This window comes from Bubalus kerabau, chromosome 8 (assembly GCF_029407905.1).
Source record: "Bubalus kerabau isolate K-KA32 ecotype Philippines breed swamp buffalo chromosome 8, PCC_UOA_SB_1v2, whole genome shotgun sequence".
Taxonomy (NCBI): domain Eukaryota; kingdom Metazoa; phylum Chordata; class Mammalia; order Artiodactyla; family Bovidae; genus Bubalus; species Bubalus kerabau.
Genome location: NC_073631.1, coordinates 64,479,662 through 64,503,130, shown reverse-complemented (window position 1 = coordinate 64,503,130; position 23,469 = coordinate 64,479,662). Strand labels below are relative to the sequence as shown.

Sequence of the window (23,469 nt, the reverse complement as noted above, 5' to 3'; positions counted from 1 at the left end):
TTAAAGAATTGAAATATAATTGACATATAACCAGATTGTCCTTTTTAACTATAGACAACTACTAGATATATAGAATGTGAATTTCTAAGCCACATGAAGTAATATCACTCAATTTTTTTTAGTTTTGATAATCTACACTGATGAATCTGATTATTTCCACAGTTATTTTGCCTCCCTCATATTATTAGAGTAACTCAATATCAGACAGACCGTATTATCTTAGCTGTGTGGTATGAAACAGTATTCTCCCAAGCAGTGTGCAACCATCGTTGATATTGAAGGTGACCAGAAAATATTAGAACCTGTATCTATTGATGTTTAACTTTTTTAATTTACAGAGAAATTGACACTTCCTGCTGTTTAATGTTCAGATAACCAATTTTATATGTTTGGTAGATAAATAAATGTACTTACATTTGGGATATCTAAAATTTTCACTGACAGTTTACATTAGGGTCAAAGCAATTTAAAAACCATTGGTCTAAAAGATAAGAACTTTGTCTCTTATTTGTCTAAAAGATTGGAAGCCTTTCTGTGAATATGCATGTCCAAATTTCAGTTTCAGCAAGTTTCTTTTTTGATAATGCTCTTTTAACAAAATAATTTCTGATTGCTATCAATCTTCACTATCGAATTCAGTAGTCACTAAGCCACATGTGGATTGGGAGGATCCCCTGGAGAAGGAAATGGCAATCCACTCCAGTATTCTTGCTTGGAAAAACCCATGGACAGAGGAGCCTGGCAGGCTACAGTCCATGGGGTCACCAAAGAGTCAGACATGACTTAGTGACTAAACAACAACAACAACAACAACAAAGCCACGTGTAGCTGTTTCAGTTTAAGTTAAATAAAATTGAACATTCAGTTCCTCAGTTGCTCTAGTCAGATTTCAAGAACTTGTTGCTTGCATGGGCAAGCAGCTAGTATGTATTGGATAGTGTAGATATAGAACCATTTCCATCATCTCAGAAAGTTCTATTGAGCAATGCTGCTATACACTTTTCGCTCAGCAGTCTTAGTTTCAGCTTTTCAGTCTCTTCATCCATCAGCTAGCATCTGTAAGAAAATGTCAGAGGGTAATGGAAAGACATCATCAATTTTTTTAACCTGTAAAGGTAAACCAAACTTTTCTTACCCAGAAATTAGTCGCTTTTCCTTTCCCAGCTCTGTTAATCAACATGGATAGTTGAAATTGTTTTTCATGTGATTACATTTCCCTCTTAAAGTCTAGTAGTACTTAATTGGTACCTTCCTATGGCATGGAACATTCAAAGTTTAATTCGTGCCTCTTAAGTTAGCCTGTCAGCATACTTGGAACCTCTAGTCTTACTAAACACTATATATAAATTAAATGAAAGCCTATCTTTTTCTGGAAGAATGATTCTCCTTTTCTGTTTGAATGAATGTTTGCTTTAAGCAGCATATGTCCAAGATGAATGATTTTTACATTCTAAAACGGAATTTGGGGTTACAGAATATCTTAGATTGTAGGAAGAACTGCTGTTACTGTTTAATTCCAATTCCCTTTCTTAAATAGAACATTTTTACAAACTCTAAAGAGAACTGAAGATTTTAATCAGAGTTAGTAGGGTTTTACCCTACCAGAATGCATTTTTTTTCAATGCCTGGATTTTGCTGATTGCTTTGACCTGAATGGACAATAACACATTCGAGAAGAAAGTTGGCTCTTAGGTCATGATGTAAACACAAGTGTAAATAATTACAGCCATGCTGAGAAAGATTTGGAAATGGTAATAAGTTCACTTGAGTAATTGGTTGGGACCAAAGTAGATGGAGATAATCCAGAAAACATTTACTGCAAATGGTAGATTAAATGTACTTTTGATAAATCATATTTGATCTCTGTGAATTACTTGATCATTGAAGCACATTGTTAATTTGTATTATTAGATGTGCATTTTTGTTGTTTAAGTTTTACATGGCTTTAGTAATTAATAATATTTTATCAGTTCCTATTTTCCTTCTCTATACCAACTATGAGCCGTAAACCCATTATTTATATATATACTTTTCTTTTAAATAACCTGGACACTCAATATCTATAGTAATTGATTCTAAAGAAAGTGGCTGAGTGGGTAGATGTACTTTATAAAAAACTTCCTATTTAGTTTTGATTAACACTCGTCTCCCTACATCTTACCTTGTAGGAAACCACAGATATAATGTATGTTATTAATATCTGTACACAATGACTCTTACAGGTGGAACAATCCAAAGTTTTAATCAAAGAAGGTGGTGTTCAGTTGCTGCTCACAATAGTCGATACCCCAGGATTTGGAGATGCAGTGGACAATAGTAATTGGTAAGAAGGGTTTGTCCCTACTGCTTTGCTTTCCATTGCATTTGGGAATAGGGCTGGTTAGATTTTTTTTAACATTTTAAATCTTCTCACCTATGGTTAACTGAAATTTAAGTAATATGGTTTGGGTTCATATATCAACTTTGCCACTTGTCATTATTGCTTAACTTCTTTGAACTGATTTCCTTTTCTATAAAATGATGATAACACTTTTCATAGAATTATTTTGAAGATAGACTCTAAAACATAGATAAAAGAATTCTCATTATTATAAGAAACTTTTCATTCTCTGCTATTAATTTTATCTGTTTTCTGTCACACCCTAATTTAAATATGATTTTAGACCTTCAGTTTTTCTGTAAGTTGTAAGTGAAGAAAACATCCATGACTTTCTATTTGGAAATAAGATATTAGGAGCTTATAAAAATATTTTAATTTTTCTTTTGAGTTCTGCATTATTTTTGAAGTAAATTTCTTCAACTTTTGAAATACCTAAATAAATTCATCATGAGGCTTCTGTGTTTAATCTTTTCATTTGAAATCTAAAACTCTTTAGATGTAATTTTTCATGTTGTAAAGTGTGTTTTTTGTTATTTAATCACTTAGTTATGTCTGACTCTTTAGTGACCCTATGGACAGTCTGCCAGGCTCCTCTGTCCATAGAATTTCCCAGGCAAGAATACTGGAATGGGTTGCCATTTTCTTCTCCAGAAGGTCTTCCTGACCAAGGGATCTTGGTGGATTCTTCACCACTGAGCCATCTGGGAAGCACCATTCATAAGTGGAATCTCAAGTTAATTATTTTATTTATTTGCATTCTACAGCTGGCAGCCTGTTATCGACTACATTGATAGTAAGTTCGAGGACTACCTAAATGCAGAATCTAGAGTGAACAGACGTCAGATGCCTGATAACAGAGTGCAGTGTTGTTTATACTTCATTGCTCCTTCAGGACATGGGTAAGTGCCTGAATACTTCTGATAACCTTTTTGTTGTTTTATTATTACTCATCTTTGGGTGCATGTGTTAGTAATCCTCATCTCTGTGGAGTATGTTTAACTATACAACTTGTGAAGTTCCAAATTCCATATACAAATGATTTATAAAAAATGTAAGTCCTAGCCACGCTAAAAATGATTTTACTTCTTAGTTTCTCATGTGTAAGACTGTGCTTCATGGAGAGGAATGTTGTTTTCATCATGGTTTGGTGTCTCAGTGTGGCTAATTTAGCTTTCTTGTTGACCAGTCTGCCACAGATTGAACAATCAAATAAGGAGAAGCAGCCATAACGATTAGCTTAGACATATTCTAAGAAACTCCAAAGATACTGTTTATTATACATCTGATAGAGAACATTGCAAAAAAACTTAAATACCAAGGTTTTAATGTGCTATTTCTTTCTTCACTAAATCTGTTTTACTAATCTATTTCACCTTAGCTGTCACAGTCAAATTATTTAAGTATCCTATCATCAGTACTAACCTTCTACTTATTAGGAGTTAAAATTAAGATCTGAGTATTTAGACATGTATCTGATTGGATTGTTTGTTTGTATGGCCAGCCTCTACTCCTGTTTTGGTCGTTTGTGTTTCTTTGTCATTTTGAGGAGATAATGCGTGTCATTGTCAACTGCGGATGTTTGTACTTACTCTTCTTTAAAGTGAAAGTGAAGTTGCTCAGTCGTGACTGACTCTTTGCCACCCTATGAACTGTAGCCTACTAGGCTTCTCCGTCCAGGGATTTTCCAGGCAAGAGTACTGGAATGGGCTGCCATTTCCTTCTCCAGGGGATCTTCCTGACCCAGGGATCAAACCCGAGTCTCCCACATTTCAGGAAGACGCTTTACCATCCAAGCCACCTGGGAAGCCCTCTTCTTTAGTCTTTGGTTAAATGACTCAGGATAACTCCGCCCCCTGATGATTGTAACTCCACCATCTCTCCACCAAAAGGGACTGGACTGTTTCATAGCATTAGACTAAATAGTATTGTCATCTAACACCAAAATAACAGTAGTATAAACCAGTTCCTTTAAGTGAAAGTCGCTTAATCGTGTCTGACTCTTTCTGACCCCATGGACTATAGAGTCCATGGAGTTTTCCAGGCCACAATACTGGAGTGGGTACCTTTTCCCTTCTCCAGGGGATCTTCCCAACCCAGGAATCAAACCCAGGTCTCCTGCATTGCGGGAAGATTCTTTACCAGCTGAGCCACAACGGAAGCCCAGGAATACTGAAGTGGATAGCTTATCCCTTCTCTAGCAGATCGTCCCAACCCAGGAATTGAACTGGATTCTCTTGCATTGCAGGCAGATTCTTTACCAACTGAGCTATCAGGGAAGCCCACTTTCAACAGCGTGCCTTTCTCTTTTGTTTTCTGCTTTCTTCTTTACCTTTTGCCTAGATAGGCCAGTGTCCATTATCACCATCTTGGTTGAGCAGAAAGCCTTAATTTTAAAGTTTACCATTTTTGCACTATCTGATTGTAGTGGTGCAACTATTTCTTTTTCATTTCTAATATTCTTCTATAGTATTCTCAGAAAATTATATATTTAAAGCCCAAAATTGACTTATCTACTTAAAAGCAAAAAAAAAAAACTCAAAATATCATACTGTATAGTTTTTTTCTGAGAACTTGTTAGTTTCTTCTTGAATTTTCATGTGTGTGTGTATATATATATGTGTATATATATATATATCATTCTAATATAACTTGTTAGGGGTATTTCCTGAAAGCCAGCAAAGTAAAATCTTAACCTGTAGTTAGGTCAATAGAAATTTGTCAGTTTATATCTACTTTTTATTATTTTAGATCTTTTGGACTCTCTCCAACATTTAGTAATTCTCATGAAATCACATTTCTCTTATCCCCTGAGGGAAAATATAGTCCTTAAAATTGCATGGGAAATAAAATTTTTTTTAAAGAAAAAATTTTGATATTATGTGTAGTGGCTTGGGACCATTTCTTGTTTGTCACAAGGGATGAGAGTTCCAGATTTTAATTTCTTAGTATAACAACGTGCTTTTGAGTAGTTTGTCAGCTTAACTATTTTTAGAAATGGAACAAAGTTTTGCCCACTGATATATGCTGCTGCGGATTAAGTGACATAATATGACATGGAGTTTTCTGTAAAGAGTTCAAAATTCCATGCTCACTAGAGTGAAATTCCAGGCAGCATAGTAGAGGAATTATGACCGTTCTACCTGGGTAGTCCCTGGATTTCCTTTTTAGAGGTTCTGTTTTTGGAGTAATTATATATTGGTCCAGCAGTGTATTTTCTGTGTCCCTTTCCTCACCAGGTGTCATCACTGAACAAAGGGTTAATTTGTGATTTCAGCTGTTGTTGCTTCATTTCCTTTGTTCAGTGGTTGGTAACTGACTTGGAACTTGAATTTTTAAATGGTGTTTTTACAAACCTTTGGAATTTTTATTGCCACTTTGAAAAAAGTGTTAGTTTTATATAGATTTTTTTTCCCTTAGAAATGTGTATATGTATGTATGTTTAATAAATATTTGTCATTTGCCCTCTATTCATTTTACTTATTTTGTTGTAGGCTTTGAGGTGTTACATAGTTTTTTCTCTTTGTGTTTCATCGCTCAGTCGTGTCCAACTCTGCGACCCCATGGACTGTAGCTCCTTTGTCCCTGGGATTTCCCAGGCAAGAATGTGGAGTGGGTTTCCATTTCCTTTTCCAGGGTATCTTCCTGACCCAGGGATCGAACCTGGGTCTCCTGCATTGCAAGTGGATTGTTCAGTGTCTGAGTCACCAGGGAAGGGTTTATCTTTTAGAAATTCTATAAAGGAGTTTCCTTTGTGTTAAAAAAAAAAAAAACTTAAAAATTAGATTTCTTGGAAAACATGATCTGAAATAAAATTAAATGGACAGAGGAAAAATTTCAACCAGTATGTAATCTCTTGTGAAATAAGTGTTTTCTGTTGGCATTTTGTAAGCTTTTAAAATTTGTATTCTAGTTTAAAAGGGCAGAGGGTTTTATCAGGGCTTTTATAAAGGTTATATCTAAAGTTTAATTTTGTAAAAACTGTTTTAATATTCTTCAACCCTGTCATTTTATGTTTGAGAGGTTGACTTCCCTGATTTCCTTGCCATGGCTATTTTCAAGTATCTTCCTCTTGGAAAATTGAAATAATAAATGTTCTGTAAATGTTGTTTTACTTTAAGTATAAAATCTTGTTAACTTAGATTACAATTTAATATTTTATATTCAGTTCAGTTCAGTTGCTCAGTCGTGTCCGACTCTGTGATCCCATGAATTGCAGCACGTTGGGCCTCCCTGTCCATTACCAACTCCCGGAGTTTACTCAAACTCATGTCCATCGAGTCAGTGATGCCATCCAGCCATCTCATCCTCTGTCGTCCCCTTCTCCTCCTGCCCCCAATCCGTCCCAGCATCAGAGTCTTTTCCAATGAGTCAACTCTTTGCATGAGGTGGCCAAAGTATTGGAGTTTGAGCTTTAGCATCAGTCCTTCCAATGAACACCCAGGACTGATCTCCTTTAGAACGGACTGGTTGGATCTCCTTGCAAGATTCATTAAAATTATAGATTAACTGAATTCTTTTCTGTTACCAGTTTAATGAGGTGGTAGTGGTAGTAATTTAACTTTGTCCTGCATATAATCTGGAAGGTAAACTCTAAAAATTTACAAATGTGAGATTAAAAAAAAAATATATATATATATATAGTGGAAATAATTAAGTTTATTTTATGTGCTCCATAGTTCTCTCTTTAAATTTATTTATTTTTTGGCTCTGCTGGGTCTTCAGTGCTGCGTGTGGGCTTTCTCTAGTTGTGGTCAGCATGGGCTATTCTAGTTGAGGTGCTTGGCCTTCTTATTGCAGTGCCTTCTCTTGCAGAGCATGGGCTCTAGGGTGTGCAGGCTTCAGTAGTTGCTGCACATGGGCTAAGTAGTTGTGGCGCAGGGGCTTAGTTGCTCTACAGCATGTGGAGTCTTCCCAAACCAAGGATCAAACCTGTGTCCCCTGCATTCTCAGGCAGATTCTTAACCACTGAAACACCAGGGCAGTCCCAAATCCGAGATCAATTGACTGAGCCATGGCTTTTATATTTAGTGTTGTTATGTAATGATTGATGAAAAACAGGCAAAAACTTAAATATTTTCTCAAAATCTAAAGGTTTTTCAGTTACCACTAGTGAGATAAGGGTGCTGTTTATAGATAAATATGGTGTTATATTCCAGCCACACACTCTTTCTGTAGTGTTCTCTGAATGCTAATATCAAAATTCAAAGGATTTAAGATGAGAATTAGAATTGAAGCTGTCTCATTTCTCCATATCTGCCTTCCTGCCTTCTTACCCTGTCTTTCTGCAAGTCAGCAGGTCACTACCACAAAGAAGTATAGTATTATTCATCAGTAAAAAAGGAGTATCTCATTAGTCTCTGCTGCTGCTGCTAAGTCACTTCAGTCGTGTTTGACTCTGCTCAGCCCCATAGACGGCAGCCCACCAGGCTCCCCCATCCCTGGGATTCTCCAGGCAAGAACACTGGAGTGGGTTGCCATTGCCTTCTCCCATTAGTCTCTGGACACACTGCCAATACACCCACCAGTATATATATTAAATTATAGTATGCTAAGAGAACTCAAACAAGGGCTTTCTGTTTATTTTAAAATATTAGTCCATAAAATTTATAATGAAATTAGACCTTTATTCCATTTTCCCCATGTTTTATCAAAGCTAAGGAATACTGTATTTCTATGCAAAATACTGCTGTTATCTTCATTTATTTGTTAAATATTAATTTTTAGTCTAGTGTATTCTGCATGTGAGGAATAGGTGATTTTCATTTACAGTTATTCAAAGATGTAAGGAAAATTACAGCAGCTTAGTTTTTTAGTCAGCACATATTTGAACACCTTCTCAAGTGTTGGCACTGTACTAGATATTACAGAAGAGATGAATCAGACAAAGACTTTTGCTCTTAAGGATTTTCTAGTGAGAAGATGGGAAGAACAAATACACAAGTAGGTGGTTACTATATGACAGATTCAGTGTTGTGATCCTTGAGGCTTCTAGTTTTAGGTTGGTTCTCTCAGAGGAGAATAGTAAGCTAGGTCCTAAAGGAAAAATAGGAATTAGGCAAGCCAGCTAGAACGGGGCTGGGAAAGTATGGTGATTTCAAGATATTGTGAGAAGTTCAAAAAGGCTGGCATATTGGAAGTCGGAAGTAGTAAAAATGCTAAGGGATGCTGCGAGATGAGGTCAGCTAAAGAGGTTATGTTTTCACAGGCTTCGTAGGCCACACTCACTTAAGGAATCTGGCTTTAGTAAGGTTTTCAGTCTGGGAATGATGATCAGAATTGGATTTTAGAAACATCATACTGACTGCAGTGTGCATGGTTTTGAGGGAAACCAGACAGATTGTTGTCATTATCAAAGTTTGGTGGCCTGAACCAAAGTAATGGAAAGGAGATAAATATATAAATATTTTTATTTGTTCAGCAGGTTCTGGTGAATCTTTGGAATGGATAAATAGAGGAAGTTTATCCAATCTGAGTCCTGGGTTTCAGCTTTGAGTAACTGGGTGGATTAAAGTGTTACTTGCTGAGATAGAAAGTATAGAAGGGGAGGGGGTATTTGGGGGTTCAGATGAACTTTTGATTTTGAGGTGCCAAAATGGAATGTCCGAGTAGTATTTCCATCAGGTGAACACAAGCCTGGAACATAAGAATGAGGTCTGGGCTAGGTATAAAGACTTGGGAGTTATTAAGCCATAAAGGATATTGAAGTTGTTGTAGTTAATGATAAGCTCATAGAATGTAGAGAAGAAAAGACCTAATAGAGAATTCTGAGGCATGTACCTTTTAAGGGACTAACTTACAAAGAGGATCCTGGAACTTACTTTAAGTAAACAGCTTGTGAGAGAGTAATGTCCGTGCTGCATAATGGGCAAATTAAAAATACCATTAAACACCACAGTGTTTCTGAGTTGGCTGCTGCTGACTAATTATAATAGCAGCCTGAAAGTATTTGGTGACCTTAAAAGTATGGCCAAGTGGAGGCAATAGTTAGAGTGTAATGAATAAAAGGGATGATGAAGAAGATGTTCTTTTGAGCCCCTTCTCTGAGAAATATACTGGGTAACAAGAAGTAAAAGAGGATTATAATTTTTCATTTAAAAACAAGACAGATTTCCCAAATTTGAGTGATAAGTAGAGTCTCTTGTAGGAAAGCTTATTAGGAGCCTTTCTGGATTTTCTGATTCTACTTTCGGGCCCACATGCTGTGACCAGGGTGTTAAAACACAGGAGTCAAATCTTTCTTAGGCATTCCAGTGCTTCTTGAAATCCTATTCTTCCTAACTGTTGCTGGCCCAATATACATCTTTAGAGAGTGTTTCTGATGAGGAAATGAAGTAGTTCCAATGTATGTAATTTTAGCATTGGAATGTGAAAAGTCTGTTCTCCCAAATTGGTCAATCCCGTCATATTAAATATTGTATATTTCAGACTTAAACCATTGGATATTGAGTTTATGAAGCGTTTGCATGAAAAAGTGAATATCATTCCACTTATTGCCAAAGCAGACACACTCACACCAGAGGAATGCCAACAGTTTAAGAAACAGGTAAGTAAAATGAGTTTGAGAATTCTTAGGATTCTGATACTATTCATGTAATTTGCAGTTTTGCATATTTTCATTATAATGTTACAGTATGTTCTTCCTGCTACTTTACTGTGTGTGTGTGGTTGTTTACACTATATTAAAAATAACTGTTGAAAATAGTCTCCTGCTTTAGTTTTCTCCTAGGAGCCCATAAGTATTATCATGCCCTTCAGTGTGTGTGCTCAGTTGTTTAGTTGTATCCAACTCTTTGTGATCCCATGGACTGTAGCCCACCAGGCTCCTCGGTCCGTGGAATTTTCCAGGCAAGAATACTGGAGTGGGTTGCCATTTCCTGCTTCAGGGGATCTTCTGACGTAGGGATCGAATCTCTGTCTCTTGTGCGTCCTCTGTTGGCAGGTGGATTCTCTGCCACTGAGCCACCTGGGAAACCATAATGCCCTTATCCTTTGTCAATTTAAATAAGACTATTTTAGATGTTTCTGTATAGCTTCCACCACCACCCGTCCCCACAGGCAGTCTCCCACATTGCAGGCGGATTCTTTACTAGCTGAGCCACAAGGGAAGCCCCATTTTAGATTTTCTGTATAGCTTGTGCCACTGCCTCTCCCCACACCCTTTATAGAAGTATTACTTTCCTAGACTGAATTCCTGGGGAGAGGATTATTTTTTAAAGGGTATAATTACTGTATTACCCCCCCCCCCCATTTTGTCATGGTGCTTTCTCAATAAAACAGTCAAAATTCCTTTTATGACAGGTATGTTTGTTCCAGTGCCTTGCTAGCATTGTCATTATTTTTTTTTAAACTTTTTTGGATTAAGGTGATGCCTAATAATTTCTTAAACTTTCAATTTTCCAGAAAAGCTGAACATTTTAAAGCAGGGGTTTAGTTTTCCTTCAGTGTTATGTTTTTGGTTTATTATATATTGTATCTTATGAAATGGTAGGATCAGTTTCTGGAACTACTTTCCTATTCTAGTAGCCTGTTTTTAAATTTTAGGCCAGTGTTACGTCTTTTAAGAGCTTCCCTGGTGGCTCAGACAGTAAAGAATCTGCCTGCAGTGCAGGAAACCTGGGTTTGATCCCTGGGTCATGAAGATCTCCTTGACAAGGGAATGACTACCCACTCCAGTATTCTTGAGAATTCCATGGACAGAGGAGCCTGCAGGCTATAGTCCATGGGGTTGCAAAGACTTGGACACACCTGAGCATCTAGCACTATATGTCTTTTAAATTAAAGTTAAGTTGTATAATATTTTAAAATAGATTTTAGAGTTTATTATCTCTTACTGTCCTTCTAGTCTTTTGTAACAAAGTACTTTGGTTCTTCATCTTTTTCAGTATGAATTTTAGAATAACTTGAAAACTATTAGAAAAACAAAAACCTGTGGAAATTTGCTTTGAAATTGTGTTAAATCTGTATAAATTTTTAGAATGTTTTACTACATCATTTTTACTGTATCTGATATTTCTACCAGGAAATTTTTTATTTTACATTTATTAGCTCCATTTTTATTTTGTAATTTGCTGTTTCTAAGTTCAGATACTAATCATATAGTATTAGTAATATTTCTCTTCTATCTTAATTTGGAATTGTACTAAAAATTAAGAAATAAAAAAGGTGAATAAGCAGTGATCTCTACTTCCAAATTGGTCACTTGCAGTGGTTGTCAATTTACTTTTTCTTTATTTATTCTTTAAAAAAAAGCAGGGGGGCAGGGACAGGTAGTGTTTAACCAGAGGTGTTTATCAGACTCATGTAGAGAACTTTTTCAAAATGAGTTATTGGACCACAGCTCTACTAGTTGGTTTTGTAGGTTAAGATACAGCTTTGTATTTGTTACTGTGAAGAAGCTCACTCGGGCTATTTTAATATACAGCCTCTGACTAAAAGCCATTGCTCTTAGAGCTAGCTACTAGTCTTTCTTTTTTCTTCTAGGCATGTATCAGGTTGGCCAAAAAGTATGTTCAGAAAGCTTGCCAAAAAACCTAAAGGAACTTTTTGGCCAACATTAGGTTGGCACATAATCTGACACCTCATCATTTATTCTTAGGTTTTTTTTTCTAACTAGATACATAACCCAGTTATAAAAGATATGTGGTCTTGTTTATTTCCATGGCAATTCTGTCTGCTTTGGTAGCCGTGTAGCACATTTTGTTTCAGGTCCCTTTACTGCTGCTGGGGACCCTGGTAGTGAGTGTAACATTAAACCACCAGTACAGGCAGGGAGCTAGTTTTAGGTTTATTAGCCATCAGTTTGTTTGTTATAAGTTTGAATAGGGTAGGTATTCAACACTATTTGGATGTCTGTATTCTTATTTGAATTTAGAGTGATTTTGGACAAAATAAATTAATTTGAGGTCACTTCTGATGTTACTAGTAAGTTGTCTTTTTTTCTGTTATTCTCATTGATTATTATTATAAATTCATTAGCTTCTTAATTTCCAGGGCGTGTTTTCTCCCTGTGTGCTTGCCTGATCTTTTATCTGTTGCTCCTTGATGTGTGTGTATGCACACGTACATGCAAGGATATTTTCTGATAAGTACACATTTTTTTCCCTAGAGCCAGTGTTATACTTAATTATATTTACCTTTGCTCAATTCTGCTAAAAACTTTAGGTGAGTTTAAGCTCTGTTGATTCAGCTGAATAAAATAGTTGGTAAGAATTTGTCTAAAGGTATCTCAGTCATTATAAATAAATGACCCAAAACCACTAGAGTAGAAATCAACTAGTGAAGCTGTTTCTGGACTCTTAATTCATTTTTAGAACTCTTTGGGTATTGTAACCTTATAAGTTTAACATTTCTGAAGCAATTGGATTTAGAGAATGGTACTTATGTATAAACTTTATAGAAAAAAAAAAAACACCAGCATACTATTTTGGTTTTAAATTACATTTTGCATTGTTGAAAAACAGTAAAGGAACTGGAGCTAAAGACTCAGGAATTTAAGAAGAGTACAATAAAAATAAAGCTAATGTCTAAAATTATATGTGGTTCTCTTTTACTGACTTCCTCTTTCATCTTAGATAATGAAAGAAATCCAAGAACATAAAATTAAAATATATGAATTCCCAGAGACAGATGATGAAGAAGAAAATAAGCTTGTTAAAAAGATAAAGGTAGGTTCATTCCCATACATACTAACATATTTTAGGGCCTTAGCAATACTATCTCGGAGAAGGCGATGGCACCCCACTCCAGTACTCTTGCCTAGAAAATCCCATGGACAGAGGAGCCTGGTGGGCTGCAGTCTGTGGGGTCGCGAAGAGTAGGACACGACTGAGCGACTTAACTTTCACTTTTCACTTTCATGCATTGGAGAAGGAAATGGCAACCCACTCCAGTGTTCTTGCCTGGAGAATCCCAGGGACAGAGAAGCCTGGTGGGCTGCCATCTATGGGGTCGCAAAGAGTCGGATACGACTGAAGCGACTTAGCAGCAGCAGCAGCAGCAGCAATACAGCAGCAATATAATAGCTTCTGTTAAAGACCAGAAATAGCAGTGTTTATAGCGACTTCCTGATGGTCCAGCAGTTAAGACTGTACTTCCACTGTAGGGGGTCCAACTTCAATCCTTGGTCAGGGAACTAAGAATCCCATATGCCATGTGGCATGTACATATATAAATGTTTTTAAACAATTGACTTAACAAAATAAATGAGATTATTGACTGTTTAGTTCACCTTTATGATTAACTTTGTTGTTTGACTGTTATGTATAATAAAGTATTATATAGAATAGAGAGATAAGTAACAGTTCTTGTTTTCAGATGGTTTTCAATTAACTGATTTCATATTTTATAATTTTCCCCTTAAAAACAAACAGGTAATGGGACTGAAAGGGGAAGCATAATGAGAAGACAAAGGATTTGCTCTTAAGCACTATTATGCTTATTCTTTAAGAGCCAAACATATGTTTTATTTTGTTCTTTTATAAAAATCAATCAAAAATCTATTCTGACATAATTTTTTGTATTTTTAACTTACAGTGGTTTCCTAAGTACCATGGATCTAAAAATGATATATTGATTAATAACATTGTCTGCTTCTAGAGCTATTAAGGTTGATTTATGATCAAGTAGGCAAACTAGCCACAAGTCTCATTATTTTCCTTCTAGCTGCCAATGTATTTTTTACCCTTTTAAATTTTTCCATTATGGAACACTTCTTTTTGGAATGATGCTTTAACAAATAATCTGATCAGTATATGCCTTAGTATTCTTAAGTTTTAGTGAAAGTATAATTTTATTGTTTACATTGGTAACAATGCCATACAATGGCAATTTACTAATAGTAATTGAATGACCGATGAAAGTGAATGCAAAAACTGTTGGGGTAATACTGTTTTTTGCTTACCTGTTGAGTAATGTAACTTCTTTATTCTTGAATTTGTGAGGACTACAGAGATGTATTTGAACAAGAATACTTTGTTTTATAGGACCGTTTACCTCTTGCTGTGGTAGGTAGTAATACTATCATTGAAGTTAATGGAAAAAGGGTCAGAGGAAGGCAGTATCCTTGGGGTGTTGCTGAAGGTAAGGTTTTCTTCAGTGAATGGCTTTCTATAAGATCTCACAAATGTTTTTAAAATTTATATTTTGTAAGTAGTATAATATGCATACTGCATTGATATAGTCTAGATTTTCAAAGATCTGAATTCAGTTTCGTTGAGTCTCATCTCCTTATTAAATACATTCTTTCATTTCTCAGACCTTATGTCCTGTTGTGTCGGGCAAGTGTGTGTTAAATCTTAACGTTGTAGTACTTTAGAAGCCACTTGGCAGTATTCATCCTCCCACCTCTGCCCCACCATTAAGCCTATTCCTGTTTTCTTGTTTGAAAACACACTTACAATGCAAGGGTTCTTTACCTGGGGCCCAAAAATTGCTCCCAAGGGATCTAATAAACCTTCTGAAATTGAAAACAATTTTGGAGAAAAGGCCTGTCATTTTTATTTGAGTCTCAGTTGGGTCTAGGACCTTAAAGAATGAGAACAACTGTCAGAAGCCCAATTAAAACATTTGCATTTTGCTTTCTTCAGGGCAGAAGTCAACTTCTTGGCATCACATCTTTAGAGCAAGAAAGTTTGTTATTAAGAGATCCTCTATACTAATTTTTTAAAGGAGTTTTAAACAGCAATATAATCTTAGTTATAGAGTCAATTCTTAGAAGCCTTCTTGGCATTAGATATGTTTCCCAAAATTTATGTTCATTATACTGGTTTATACTAATATTTAATCTTCAATGTTAATAGTAACTTGGAATGAAGTTTGAGTCGTGATTATAATTTGTTGATATTACTTTGAAAACATACATAATTTTCAGGATATTTTCCAAGTTAATGTTCTTACGAGTGACTTTCCCAACTAGAGATACTGTGCTCACTCTCAGCTTTTTTCATCACCATGTAACCTTCAGTTTCTGAGCTGAGACTTTAAAACTAGTATAGACCTTAGAAAACTGCACAGAGGAAATTGCTTTGTATCTTTAGTTTTAGGTTATCCCCTTTTAGTGATACATTAAAAAAAAAAAAAAAAAAGAACATTAAAGTTTCTTGGCTTAGGTTTTCATTTTGGTTAACTTGTGGTTTTTCTAAAGTGATTCCTCACCCACCCTTGACCACCAACATTAAGTACTATTTTATAGTGTTAAAGTCTTAATGAAACATTGACCTAAGGTATTTAATATTTTGTATATTCTCTCATTGTTAACACCCAGTTTCCTTTGAAAAGAATGGGTTTAGTGAAAGTAATACATATGGTCTGATTTTTTTTTTTTTTTTTTGTAGTTGAAAATGGTGAACATTGTGATTTTACAATTCTAAGAAATATGTTGATAAGGTAAGTGTAAGCAGTGATGAAAATAACACAGATTTTACTTTCCCTAAATAAAATTAGTCTCAGATTTAGTTTTTTGTCTTCTATAAATTTAGCTAATTTAAATTGGTATCTTCATTCTAGCACTGAAGCAAGCACTGCCTAGAGACAAATTTGGATTATTTTGCCCAGGTTTTAAACTCTAGAGGAAAAATACAAAATAGGCTGTGTGGCTAGGGATATATAGGAAAGTGGGTCTTTCAATCATTGTACTTTGTGTTGCGGTTTAATACTGAAAGAAATATGAAAGTAGAAAGGAACAGGCTTTTGCTCCTCTTTAATGTGAAAAGCTTGTGGAAACTGGAAGAGAAGGCTTAAGTTTTAGGTCAGAAGCTGGACTTCAAATATTTAAAAGATACACAGCTTAGTAGCTGGTGAGTAGAGCGTTTTTGTTACTGAAACACTGTGAAAAACTGATCTTCCTCCCAGGAGGGAAAAACATTAGTCCTAAATTGTACCTTGTACGTCTAATGAAAGAGAAGGAAATCATGTGAAAACAGGACATTGAGTTAATTCTGGTTAGAGGAACCAGGACCTGAATTAGAAAATTAACAGCAAAGAGGAAATTCTGAAGAAAAAATTGAAAAGACCCAGAGACAGGGAACAAAAAGAGGATCAAAATGAACCTCATTGTTTTCATGGAGAGATAAATTCCTTCTTTATGCTATTTCATACCACTTTGCTCTTTTTTCCTCTCTCATCATGCCTGCTTCTCCAGACCCTCAATACATACTATTCTTTTCAGCCTCCAGTTTTAAATGTCCATCTTAAGTTGATGTCTCTTCATTTTCATACTACTCTCCACTTTCCCAGTGTACAAGAATTTCTTTAGCTATGTAGAAGTAACAGGAATATTGATGATAATTGGAAATCATGGAACAGCAACAAGATCATTCTTAAAAGTGAGGGGGACAATTTGAGTCAAACTGCTACCTCAAGAGGAGAAGGCGATGGTACCCCACTCTAGTACTCTTGCCTGGAAAATCCTATGGACGGAGGAGCCTGGTAGGCTGCAGTCCATGGGGTCGTGAAGAGTCGGACACGACTGAGCGACTTCCCTTTCACTTTTCACTTTTCATGCATTGGAGAAGAAAATGGCAACCCACTCCAGTGTTCTTGCCTTGAGAATCTCAGGGACAGGTGAGCCCAGTGGGCTGCCGTCTCTGGGGCTGCACAGAGTCGGACACGACTAAAGCGACTTAGCAGCAGCAGCTACCTCAACAAATATAAAAGAGATGGGAGTGAATTTTGAAATTGAGATTGCCATGTAATTGATTTTTCTCAAAAGAACTCAAGACTAGATGCTCTGATAGAAAGTAGACGATGGTGTTAATTCAGCTGCAGCGGTTTCCAGGCCTCACACCGTGGGAGAAGAGCAAATGCACATGAAAGGATGTTCATCTCCCTTGGTTTTGAGAAAACAGTGCTTCAGGTTCTATTACGATCTCTTTGCTTTCTCTTCCATTTTGAAAATGTGACTTCAGAAGAACTAATAATCTCTGATGATTTTATATATGTAAAAAATGTTTCATAAATATTAATTGCCAGTGCATTCCCTTTGATTTTATTATTTTCCTCAATTTTAAATCTATGCTACTTTCCTAGTGCTTGAAGCAATGATAATCTTTAACTTTGTCTTACGTGTTTTTTATATATGCAATCAGTAATTCCCTATGTACCTAAAATACTATAGAAAAGAAGGCTAGTTACTAGCCAGACTTTGAACATTTGAAGGTATGCAGCCTCCTCTCTGATGAGTGGGACTCAGTAGTTTACAAGCAAATGGACCATTCCTACAGGAAAGCAATAAGATATCATACATGTGTGGAAATAATAAAAATTCTAAAATTATATAATATTACATAATTTTTATATATGATATATAAATAGATATATGCTATGATGATAACATTTACATTTATTAAAGAAATTCAGAGTAAGTATTAAGTGGTATATTTTCATGGAGTGGAACCAGATAGAGAAGGATTTATGAAAATAGTTACCTTAAGATGGATTAAGATAAATAGAGTCATCAGATGTTTAATTGTGGGATTGGGAGTGATCCTACTTAACATTTTTATCAAGTGGAATGAAGATATTGTCTTCAACTTCTTGAGGTAGATGGTTATGCAATTTTGCTTAATAAAAATTTCATTTATTTGTTAAATTTGTTTTAGCACACTTGTTTTTTCTTTCCTAAGGCATAAGTGTTCACTTACACTTGTGCTAGATGTTTACTTTGCCTCTTAACATAATTTTTCATTTATAGTCTTTGAAATGTGTAAAACATCCTTGATAAATATACTTTGAAAATAAGTTTAGGAATATTTTACTTTATTGCTTTTCCTTCTAAGTTCAGAGGAGAGGTAAGGTATATGGTATGTAGCTCATGTCTTTATGATAAAGGTACCTAGTAGATATTTAATAATACTTGAAGGAAATATCAATACCAATATTCCATATGTCTATGAGTTCCAAGTAAGTGAAATCCTACAGGTTAAAGTCAGGAGTAGTGGTTGCTTCTAAGAAAGACCGAAGTTCAAAGCTATGTCATTTTGCTAATTTAGAGAACTGACTGTTGCAGGCAAAGCAAGGAAGACAATGGAAAAGAGGAAAACTTGATAAAAATAATTTCAGGATGTGGCAGTAGATAATGCCAAAATCAAATAGAGAAGGAAAACAAAAGGAGAGAAGAGAATGGTATAGTATCAGCAATCAGAAATGGAAAAGATAAATAAATTCAAGAAACTGTGGAGAAAATACTAATTTAAGTATGGAAGAATGAGTTGATTTTTAAGAGTAAAATAAAATGTGTTTAAGTGGAAATAGATACTTTTATAACCTGAAAAATACCAGAACCAAGTAATCATAAAAAAAGGTTATTTTAGTGAAAGGGAAAAATCTTTCATTAACTAAAGTGTTCAATGACATTAATGAAAATAGTTTAATAGCTAGTTAATAAGTCCACCTTATTTTATATATCTTGTATTTCAGCTACTAAGTACTTTATATCAGGTCCTTTAATGATTTTTTTAATGATGCATTGATGAGGTAATATATGATATTTAAAATTACAAAAAGATTGTTTTATACTGGCATGGTTATTTGTTTTTATTATTCTCTACTTAGAGAAATTGAAAACAGTAATGTGTCCTAGAAAATCAACAAGTTTCTCACATCTCAGCTCCAAATAAGTTTTTTGCAGGGCCCATTATATGCTGTACGGCAAGAGTGCAAAAGGTGATGGCACGTGTTTTGTAAAAAGGGATGTTTATAGTGTAGTTGACGAGGTTATATGCTGTCACCTGTCAGCATATATACTGGTCCCATAGAAAAGACTGGCAGCCAAGGAGAAGGTTGTCTTGGGTTAGAGTGGCTTGACTTCGACTGCCAGGAGAGCTCCCAAAGCAGAATGGAAGAACTCTGAAGTAAGTTTGAGAGTCAGTGACACATTCAGTCCCAATCATTGGATATGCTCGGAGTAAGAAACTGTCTGACTTGACAGAAGTAGAGAGGGATAGAGCTTTAGATAATTCCAGTGGCCATAGAAAGTGTATATTCATTAAGGGGCAGAGTATAAAGGACAATGAGGCTTGTGGAAAACCCAGTCTTAGTTAGAAATAGGAGTAAACTATCAGAGAACTGCACAAAAATGTTCAATAGAGGATGAATCATAGTAATTGGCCATCACAAAAGGGAAAAGTAATAGTAAATGTTTCTTGGCTGTCAGGCAGAATAAAAACAGAATAACACCTTTATGTTTGTCTCTCATAAGGGAGTTTTGGTAAAGTGGTAGAGATGAAAGATAGGGGGTTAGAAATGCAGGAATGGATGATGACAAAAAGGAAGATAAAATGATACAGAGTACTGCCACACCATGTATATCCAAGAATATTGCATTGGTAAAGGATACAATAGAGCAGCTCACAGGAGTCTTTTAGCATCTTGAAACACTAGGGAATGGTAAAATTGTCTCATGTATAGGTATCTCCTATATATTTATTTTATGTATCATAGATAATGTCTGCTATGAGCAGACATTCATTAACCAAAATACCACATTTACTGGACAATTGGAATAAACAGGAATTTATTCAAAATTAAAATTTCCCAGTTTGAATCCAACTTGATATGTAATTTTTGTATTCCTATATATTAACCTGAATAAAAACTCAAATATTAGTAATATTAAGGAAATATTAAGGAAAGCAATTTCTTTTAGGTTTCTGAACTTCAGTAGGAACTAATCTACCTTTCCTTCTCTAGTAAAATAAAATATATACTGTAAAGGTAAATACTCTTCTCTAGCATTGTCATTGTTTAGTAAATGTTTTGAGAGAATTTATGGCTTCTAAACTTTAATTTGGAACTTAAATTTCCATTAATGTCAAGTTAGCTCATTGTGTCTTGCTTCCCCTTACATGTAAGTGAAGACAGATAAATGCTGTCTTCCTTCAAAAGTTTCATCTGAATTTTTTGTTTGCTAAAATTTTGAATTTACACCAAAGCTTTTTTAATAGAAGCAAATTCTTTATGTGTCTTTTATTTATGACAGAACACATATGCAGGACTTGAAAGATGTCACTAATAATGTACACTATGAGAACTACCGGAGCAGAAAACTGGCAGCTGTGACTTATAATGGAGTTGATAATAACAAGAATAAAGGGCAACTTACTAAGTAAGTATACATCAGTTCCTCCCATGAATGGCATTATTTATTTAGTTAAAAATCATATTATTTTGTTGCCATCAAATTCCTCTTGGCTACTCAATAGAAAATTGGAATAGTGTTCTTTATGGGCTTCCCTAGTGGCTCAGATGGTAAAGAATCTGCCTGCAATGCAGGAGTCCCAGGTTTGATCCCTGTCTTGGGAAGGTCCCCTGGAGAAGGGAATGGCTACCCACTCCAGTATTCTTGTCTGGAGAATTCCACAGAGGAGCCTGGTGAGCTACAGTCCATGGATCACAAGGAGTCGGATATAACCGAGTGACTAACACTTTTACTTTTTCATACATTGTTTTTTTTAGACATAATGCTATTGCACATCTAATAAAGTATAGTATAAACATAACTTACATGCCCTGGGAAGCCAAAAAACTTGTGTGATTCAATCTATTTCTGTATTTGTTTTGCTTTATTGAGATGGTTAAGTTGTGGTTACCTTTTTCCCATATGTTAATTTCATTTTTGTTTTCTATAGCCTTCTCCATCTGTATCAATAACTGAATTCATAGAAATGGCTGAAAATACAGGTTTCCAAAGGGTAATCCTCATAACTCTTTTGGTACATGACAAAGTTTTCATTGATCTAAAGATACATAAAGACAGTTTTTTGAAATCCCCCCCCTTTTTTTTTAATTACGTCTTTTATTCATGTGTCCTTTCATGAAAATATGATGATGGTATTTTATTTATGTTTAGTTTTAACACTCTCACTTGGCAAAATAAAATGTTAGTAACTATTGTTTCCCAAAATGTTTGGAAACTTTTGTTGCTCTTTGAAATCCTTAATTTAACTGAAATTCTTTTGGATAATGCTGTATGAAAATTGCTACATGTTTATATGCATAGTGACCTGCCAAACCACCAAACTAAGAAGCAAAAGTATGTAAATGTACTTGCTTAATGAGTTCTTCAGGAAAGACCACATATAATTTAAATGAAATTTGGTTATTTTCGTTTGCTCAAAATGTAATACATTTGAGCATTTATACATTTATACAACCAAAATGTAGGTTGTATAACACAACCACAGTAGGGTCTTAGGTCAGCCTTAAATGTGGTCCTTGCTGTGACTCTGCTATTGGTCACATGAAAAGGGTAAGTCATTTTTCAGGATCTCCTTGAAAAGATCCCTAAAAGAAGCTAAGTTGCATCTTTGAGGATTTAATATGATGTTCAGGTTATGTTGGTCTGTTTTTTTTTTAAATCTTTTACCGGGTCTTTTTATTTTTTTGATTGAGTTACGTTGAATTTCTCTAACAAGTTTAAGTTTATAAGCTTTAGCTGGTTTATGTGTGTCAACAAGCATTTTCATTAAAAAGTGGGCAGACAATGAAATAATTTAAATGGTTTTTCTAGCTATCTAATAAAGTTTCATTTGAAAAAATGTGATGACAAAAAGTTATCCTTTTTCCTGTTTTCTGCATTATAAATACATTTTTGTATTACGGTTTTCTAAATAGCACTTTAATAAAGATGACTAGAATTGAGATGCTAATTAATTTAACAATTAGAGAGATTTACAAAATCATTTTGACTGGTAAGAGTCTTCAAAAAATTAATTTTTTATATGTGTGACTATTTTCTTATAATACTGAAATATCACTCTTAGTTAGAAGAAAGTATTTTTACAAGGTTGAAAGACAAAGTACCTCAAGTGTGAAATATTGATCATCTCTTTGAAAGTATGCATATGTAAATAGGTTTAGAAATTTGAGCAGACTGTCAGAAGATAGTTGCATAGAAGATAGTTGCATAGCATATTTACTTTCATAATGGTTTGGTATAGGGATTACTAACAGAATTTGGAAAAGAAATTAACTATCTTCAACAAATTTGGCCATAAACTTTTGTTTTAGGAACGTGAAAGTGAAAGTCGCTCAGTTGTGACCGACTCTTTGCGTCCCCACAGACTGTAGTCCGTGGAATTCTCCAGGCCACAGTCCTGGAGTGGGTAGGATCCTTCCCCTTTGCCTTCTCCAGGGGATCATCCCAACCCGGGGATTGAACCCAAGTCTCCCGCATTGCAGGTGGATTCTTTACCAGCTGAGCCCCTTAATTGTAAAATCTGTGGATTTGCTTTTAATTGCTATTTTTATTATGGTTTACTGTAAGTGTGTTTTGTTGATGTTTAGTCACTTAAGTTATGTCCCACTTCTGTGACCACATGGACTGTAGCCCTCCAGGCTCTTCTGTCCATGAGATTTCCCAGGCAAGAATCCTGGAGAGGGTTACCTTTTTCTTCTCCATTTATGTGTGCTAATAAGTCTCTGTATTTTTTGTTCTTTTAGATATGGCACACTTGAAGGCATTTCATTTGTTTTTCCAAAGACATAAGCAGTTTTAGTATGTAAAGATTTTTAATATTTAAAAACAAGTTTTAAAACATCAAAGCTCTACAATCTTCTGTTTTCCTCCAAGAGTTATTTAAATGATAATTTAGGTGACAGTGTTCCACTTTTAGTAAGGTGGTAGGTAGCCTTTTCATGTGCAAAGTATACTACAAATTCTTTGCATTTATATGGATTGGCTTATTCCTCCCAAGGATGAAATTAAAGAGTATTATATAGATAGGTTATTATTAGTGAGAATATATATTTAATTTTAAAATCACAATTCCATCTGAATTTTAATTTTTTTTTAAATTTTAGTGTTTACTTATAATTTATTTAATGTTTACAATATATTTTCAAGTTGCAACAGTGTTGTTGGATAGTCTTAAGTTGCTTAACATATTCAGTTATTTAAGATGGCCAATTCAAAAATCGTTTTTATGAGTATTTTTTTTCCTAGAGCCTAAAAGTGTTCTGGAGAATAGCAGAAGTGAGTTTTATAGAAATCAAACAAAAGCTTTGAACTTCTTACTAGAAAAAATGCTTGTATGAACACAACACACACACACACACCCACGCTGTTGTATGATTTCAGGACATTCATTGACACT

The 23,469-nt window shown here is 35.0% G+C and overlaps 1 protein-coding gene across 1 annotated transcript in view; it reads left to right on the top strand.

The window, feature by feature from the left end:
- The window catches only part of SEPTIN7 (septin 7), a 58,925-nt gene that overhangs the window by 25,623 nt on the left and 9,833 nt on the right, over positions 1–23,469 (top strand). Inside the window, exons 4-10 of the mRNA XM_055590417.1 lie at positions 2,223–2,323; positions 3,145–3,279; positions 9,806–9,923; positions 12,952–13,044; positions 14,362–14,458; positions 15,712–15,763; positions 20,355–20,480. Coding sequence (XP_055446392.1) covers positions 2,223–2,323; positions 3,145–3,279; positions 9,806–9,923; positions 12,952–13,044; positions 14,362–14,458; positions 15,712–15,763; positions 20,355–20,480 — 722 coding nt within the window. The remainder of the gene's footprint in view (positions 1–2,222; positions 2,324–3,144; positions 3,280–9,805; positions 9,924–12,951; positions 13,045–14,361; positions 14,459–15,711; positions 15,764–20,354; positions 20,481–23,469) is intronic.